The sequence below is a fragment of the Oncorhynchus tshawytscha genome, linkage group LG01, assembly GCF_018296145.1.
Source record: "Oncorhynchus tshawytscha isolate Ot180627B linkage group LG01, Otsh_v2.0, whole genome shotgun sequence".
Lineage (NCBI taxonomy): Eukaryota > Metazoa > Chordata > Actinopteri > Salmoniformes > Salmonidae > Oncorhynchus > Oncorhynchus tshawytscha.
The window spans coordinates 55790598-55797394 of record NC_056429.1 but is presented as its reverse complement, the minus strand read 5'-3'; the positions used below and the strand labels follow the sequence as shown (position 1 = coordinate 55797394).

Sequence of the window (6797 nt, the reverse complement as noted above, 5' to 3'; positions counted from 1 at the left end):
AGTAACACTCCGTATTATTCAGTGCCCCATGAAATGACACCATATATACATCCTACAGATCCTACTGAGTATTCCCTACAGAACTTTTACTGCGACACCCAGAATATGTATTCCATATACAGGGATTCGCATTGGTGGAATTTATTTAACTTTGGAACATATTTTCAAACCCAAATGTAAATGCAAATGAATCATTGTTCATGTTTAGACAATTGTTTTCATATATCATGAATAAATAGAGGATATTGACACTTTCCTACTATTACATGTGGGACTTTTTTATTTTGAACATTTCTGAAATTCCATGACCCAGAAGTATGATGAGTCTGTGACAGTAGGAGTGAGGTTTTTGGAAAAAGTGGACCCTTGCATTTTTTGGCTGATCTATTTGGGGTTTCAGGGTGGGTGAAAACAGAATTGGGTACTGTGGAATCGGTGGGGGTAACCAGAAGTGGTCTTGTGATAATTGTTTGTGTTTCTGCTGGTCAGAGGGAGAAGGCGCTCGGCGTTAAACAAATGGGGGCAAGAAATGTGAATTGTTTCGCTCTCAAGAAAAGGGCGCCTTTGAAAGGAGTGATTACTGGGGTAGCAGTAAATGTAAAAGTTGACCAACTGAAGGGGAAGATTCCCGGTGTTTGTGATGCTCGTCATTTGGTGCGATGCAGACAGGGTGGCGAGAGTGGGGAAACAGAAGAGTCATTGTCTGTTCTTTGGGGCTGGGGATCAGAAATGTCCAGTGCGAGAGAAGCAGGTTGAGGTTTCCAGGGATAGAGTAGTGCAGAAGTTGTCATATGCTGAGGCAGTAAAGAAAGTAGAGGAAGTTGGGACAAGGGGAGGGATCCTGAGAGGAGTGGTGTGAGTAGTATATCTGTACCAGTACAGAGTGATAGGCCAACAAGGGATGTACAGTTGACATCAGAAGTTTACATACACCTTAGCTAAATATAGTTAAACTCAGTTTCACAATTCCTGACATTTAATCCTAGTAGAAATTCCCTGTCTTAGGTCAGTTAGCCTCACCACTTTATTTTAAGAATGTGAAATTTCAGAAGAGTAGAGAGTAGAGAGGATGATTTATTTCAGCTTTTATTTCTTTCATCACATTCGCAGTGGTTCAGAAGTTTACAAACACTCAATTAGTATTTGGTAGCATTGCCTTTAAATTGTTTAACTTGGGTCAAATTTTTCATGTAGCCTTCCACAAGCTTCCCACAATACGTTGGGTGAATTTTGGCCCATTCCTCCTGACAGAGCTGGTGTAACTGAGTCAGGTTTGTAGGCCTCCTTGCTCGTACACACTTTTTCAGTTCTGCCCACAAATGTTCCATAGGATTGAGGTCAGGGCTTTACGATAATACCTTGACTTTGTTGTCCTTAAATTTTGCCACAACTTTGGAAGTATGCTTGGGGTCATTGTCCATTTGGAAGACCCATTTGCGACCAAGCATTAAATTCCTGACTGATGTCATGAGATGTTGCTTCAATATATCGACATCATTTTCACACCTCATGATGGCATCTATTTTGTGAAGTGCACCAGTCCCTCCTGCAGCAAAGCAACCACACAACATGATGCTGCCACCCCCGTGGTTCACATTTGGGATGCTTTTCTTTGGCTTGCAAGCCTCCCCCTTTTCCTCCAAACATAACGATGGTCATTATGGCAAAACAGTTCTATTTTTGTTTCATCAAACCAGAGGACATTTCTCCAAAAAGTACAATCTTTGTCCCCATGTGCAGTTGCAAAACATAGTCTGGCTTTTTTTATGGCGGATTTGGAGCAGTGTCTTCTTCCTTGCTGAGCGGCCTTTCAGATTATGTGAATATAGGACTCATTTTACTGTGGATATAGATACTTTTGTACCTGTTACCTCCACCATCTTTACAAGGTCCTTTGCTATTGTTCTGAGATTGATTTGCACTTTTCGCACCAAAGTACGTTCATCTCTAGGAGACAGAACGCGTCTCCTTCCTGAGCGGTATGACGACTGTGTGGTCCCATGGTGTTTATACTTGCATGCTATTGTTTGTACAGATGAACGTGGTACCTTCAGGTTTTTGGAAATTGCTCCCAAGGATGAACCAGACTTGTGAAGGTCTAGAATTTCCTTTCTGAGGTCTTGGCTGATTTCTTTTGATTTTCTCATGTCAAGCAAAGAGGCACTGAGTTTGAAGGTTGGCCTTGAAATACATCCTCAGGTACACCATCAATTGACTCAAATTATGTCAATTAGCCTATCAGAAGCTTCTAAAGTCATGACATCATTTTCTGTCATTTTGCAAGCTGTTTAAAGGCACAGTCAACTTAGTGGATGTAAACGTCTGACCCACTGGAATTGTGATGCAGTGAATTATAAGTGAAATAATCTGTCTGTAAGCAATTGTTGGAAAAATGACTTGTGTTATGCACAAAGTAGATGTCCAAACCTATAGTTTGTTAACAAGAAATGTGTGGAGTGGTTGAAAAATGAGTTTTAATGACTCCAACCTAAGTGTATGTAAACTTCTGACCTCAACGGTATGTTTCAGGAAAAATTGATTTTTAGCATTTATATGGTTTTCAACTTTACTGCAGGGTTGGAATGTATTTTGCAGAAAACTGAGGTTGTGGTGGCAGCTGCAGAGAAGTATTTGGATATGCGAGACTTGACATCAGAAGAGTTACAGGGTGTGTTAAGTGGTGATGTCCCATCTATTTCAGGTTGGCATGAGGTAGGACTAAATATATTTAAATAGTGGAGTAGGATGGTGTTTTATTGATTTTTTAAAACATTTGTTTTGTGATTTTAGTGTTAGATGGTAGGGTATTTATATTTTTTTATTTATATATTTTTTTAACCAAAGTATAAGGGAGTTGTACTCCAGTCTAGTAGGTGGCGGTAATGCAACACGTTGGAATTCAACTTCCGTTAACACCATCAAAGAAGAAGAAGACCCGGAAGAACTTTTCTATTGTTGTTGACGAGATGCTGGTGTCATCTTGTTGAATGAAATAGTTAGCCAGTGAACTACAATGTGACAGCATCTACTGCGTAATCATAACGTTATATTTGTCTAAATGTAGGCTTTTAAATCTCAGGGAAAATGTCACGTTTAAAGGATCAACTGGCCACCGTCATGAGGCTTTTAGTAAATGCAGCCGTGGTGGAAATAAGTAAATTGTTGGACGAGTGCACGAGTCAAAACGTTTACACCGAGTCACAGAGGCAGTGCACTGGCCCTGGGACTGAGGTAAGTGGGTCACAAGCAGAGCTTACATTTGCCTAGCTAACCAGCCTGCATTGTGTTGGCACGGACGTGTATGTTACATAGGATAAATTGTATGGGTAGCTAACCTTAATTGTTTGTTTGACATTATTATGTCATGTCTCGGGTCAGAAAATTGTCATTGAGACTAGCTAGCTCAGAAGTTAAGAAAAGAGTCAGTGTCATATGTTTGTCTTCTCCATATACAGCTGTCTGCCACCATGAAGAGATTGTGCAAAGAGGCCATGCAAAAAATCATTAGTCTCATAGATGAGGATACAGCTTCTCTGCGTCTGCAAGTGTCTGTGTGTCAGAGAGATAATCAGGTTCTGAAGGAGAATCTCCAGGTGATGGATGGGGACCTGAGGTCGACTGGAGGGCTTGGAGAGGTGGATGCAGAGGACAGGAAGACCCAAGGAAAAGACCTGACTAAATTTGTGCGCTTGTCTGAAGTCAACAGTGGCACGGTAGGCTCCCATATATCCATATCACTGGTCACCAATATCTTGAATATGAATAGGATGCAAATTAGTTGCTATTCAAGGAATGTAGCTAGCCTATGTTAGAGGTCAGAGAGAGAGAGAGAGTGTGTGTTTGGGGAAGGATACTTTCCACTGATTTATTATTTCACGTCTAGTCTTCAGAGACGGAGGAGGAATGTGCTGAATGGATCACGTTGAAGGAGGGTACCCTGCAACAGGACACCCAGACAGGACACACACATGAGCACACAGGTAAGCAGTTATGAAGTCACCTTTCAATACGTTCAGAATAATCTGAATGTAGACAACTGACTGCATTACATCTTATATTCACAACTTAGAAAGTTTAAATGAAATGCTGAAACTGCAGCACAACAGCAGTGATATTAATATGGAATGTCTACTGCCCAGATGGAGAATCCAGGACAGAGGATGGGGAGGATGCTACTATTGAACACAACTTAGAGGAGGAGATTACTACACCACTCTCACCAGCAAAGGCCCAAGATGACCAAGACTTAGAGCCTGCTGTGCCCACAGACATATCCAATGATGCTAAGATGGCGGCTCCCACAGTACGTCAAATGAGACTGCGTGCAGTGAGACGCACCCAGGGCCAGAAATCTGTCAAAGGAGACAAATGTTTAAGCTGTGTACAGTGTGGGAAGGCTTTTAGTAAACTAAGTAACCTGAAAGCCCACCAGGTTGTTCACACAGGTGAGAGGCCATTTAAGTGTACGCATTGTGGGAAGGGCTTTACAGCAAAGTGCAGTCTCAAAGTACACCACGTTATAGTCCACAACAGGGAGAAGCGATTCAAGTGCACATACTGCGGGAAGATATTTGGCACCCAGAGCCAGCTTAAAGAACACCAGGTGGTTTTCAAAGGAGAGAAAGAGAAGGTATTAAGATGTACTTTGTGTGCTAAGGCTTTCCCTGCCAAATGTAGCCTCAAAGCTCACAGAATAGCTGTACACAGAGGAGAGAAGAGATTCAAGTGCTCTCAGTGTGGGAAGGTTTTTGCCAGGCAGAGAGATATGATAGTACACCAGGGTGTACACACAGGAGAAAGACCATTTAAGTGTACAGCGTGTGGGAAGTCTTTTACAGCTAGACGAAGTTTAAATGTACACGTGCTGACTGTACACAAAGGAGAGCGACCTTTCAGCTGTGACATATGTGGCAATAGATTCAGCCAGAGAAGTGGCCTCAAGGCTCACCGAAGGACCCACACCGGAGAGAAGCCCTACATGTGTGACCAATGCGGAAAAGGCTTCAGCCTGAAAAGTGCCCTTAATACCCACCACGTAGTTCACACTGGTGAGAAAGCATTTAGCTGTGAGATCTGTGGCAAATGTTTTAGTTTAGCGCCTAACCTCCGCAGACACCAGCAGACTCACTCTGGTGTTAAAGCGTTCACCTGTGACATATGCCAGAAGAGTTTCACTCAAGCTAGTCATCTCAAAGTCCACCAGCGCATTCACACAGGTGAGAAAACGTTTGTATGTGACGTATGTGGAAAGAGCTTCAACCAAAAGAGTTCGCTGATGATCCACCAGAAGATACACAGTGGGGACAAACCCTATGACTGCTTAGAGTGTGGAAAATGCTACCGGTCTGCAAACTATCTGAAAAGGCACCAGGTGACACACACAGAGAAAAAAACTCACTCTTGTGAAGAATGCGGAAAGAATTTCCACACCGCTACCAATCTCAAAACTCATCGTCGGGTCCACACAGGCAAGAAGACGTTTACCTGTGATATATGTGAACAAGGGTACAGTTCCCTGAGTTACTATAACGCTCACCGGCTCATTCACACTGAGGGGAAACCATTCAGCTGCACCATGTGTGAGAAGCAGTTCGCCAAACAGCGTTTCCTCAATCTTCACCTACGCACTCACACTGGAGAGAGGCCACATACCTGTGACCTGTGTGGGAAGAGCTTCAGTTTTGCACAGAACCTTGTTCGCCACAAACGCGTGCACACTGGGGAGAAACCGTTTCTCTGCATTTTGTGTGGGAAGACTTTCAGCCAAGCGAACAATCTCAAGGCTCACCAGCAAGTGCACACTGGGGAAAAACCATACAACTGCTCCAAATGCAGGAAGAGCTTCTCCTGTATGAGAAATCTGAAGGAACACAAGTGTATTGAAGTTCAAGAACAAATAGTGGAAGTGACTGTTGGGAGACTCTCACAAGTACTGTAATAATGTATGAATAATGGCACAATACCAACACACCTGACTAACTGGAGCTGCTTAGCAAAAAATGCTATGAATGTTGCAAATCCATGTAGCAATTATAATTCTAGAATATCTAGCTATTACACAAGCTGCATAAATGACAATGCAAGCCTTCTACTGTACGTCCATGGTCCTTCCATGGATTCCCCCTGATGTTATATTAGAATGGGTTGAAATTTGCATCACTGTTGCTATCATCATGTCTCTCAGGTAACCTGGGCCTAGTCTAATGATAAGTACTACTATGTTATTATATGTATGTAATATGAATTTAGCATTTCCATATTTCAACCCACATGCACCAGTAATGTTGCAGCATGAGTATTTTACAGTATGTTGCAATACATTTGCTCATTTTACAACTCAGGTAACAAGAGGTGTTTGACTTGTGTTTTGTCCCTGTAAATCTGAATTAAATAAATCTACTTAGAATCAAATTATATATATATATATATATATGTGTGTTTATTCGTTACCCATGTCGCTGTTCAGTTGAACCAAAGAAAAGGTGTCCTTTAATGTAGGCTTAACTAAGGTTGTGAGTTTAAAGATATTCAGTAAAAAATATTCAGAACTTTGAGTTTTTCAATTTAAATGATTATACAAAAGTCTTGCAACCAATAGAATGTTTATATATATATGTCATGTGCCTTTTACTGAGCAGTGGCTTCCGTCTGGCCACTCTAGCATAAGGCCCGATTGGTGGAGTGCTGCAGAGATGGTTGTCCTTCTGGAAGGTTCTCCCATCTCCACAGAGGAAGTCCAGAGCTCTGTCAGAGTGATCATCGGGTTCTTCATCACGTCCCTAACGAAAGCCCTTCTC

The 6797-nt window shown here is 42.1% G+C and overlaps 1 protein-coding gene across 1 annotated transcript; it reads left to right on the top strand.

Annotated features, from left to right (window-relative positions):
• Positions 1 to 2927: 2927 nt before the first annotated feature.
• Positions 2928 to 6416, top strand: LOC112253591 (oocyte zinc finger protein XlCOF6). Its single transcript, XM_024425521.2, has 4 exons — positions 2928 to 3231; positions 3456 to 3713; positions 3884 to 3980; positions 4140 to 6416. The coding sequence occupies exons 1-4, from the start codon at positions 3085 to 3087 to the stop codon at positions 5936 to 5938; spliced, it is 2301 nt and encodes a 766-aa protein (XP_024281289.1). The 5' UTR covers positions 2928 to 3084; the 3' UTR covers positions 5939 to 6416.
• The last annotated feature ends 381 nt before the right edge of the window (positions 6417 to 6797 follow it).

Bases quoted from the DNA above. Each gene is read 5' to 3' on its own strand.
- LOC112253591 (XM_024425521.2), top strand. From the start codon at position 3,085: ATGTCACGTTTAAAGGATCAACTGGCCACCGTCATGAGGCTTTTAGTA. The intron at 3,714-3,883 runs GTAGGCTCCCAT...TTTCACGTCTAG, and splicing joins CTGAAGTCAACAGTGGCACG to TCTTCAGAGACGGAGGAGGA. The intron at 3,981-4,139 runs GTAAGCAGTTAT...TCTACTGCCCAG, and splicing joins ACACACACATGAGCACACAG to ATGGAGAATCCAGGACAGAG.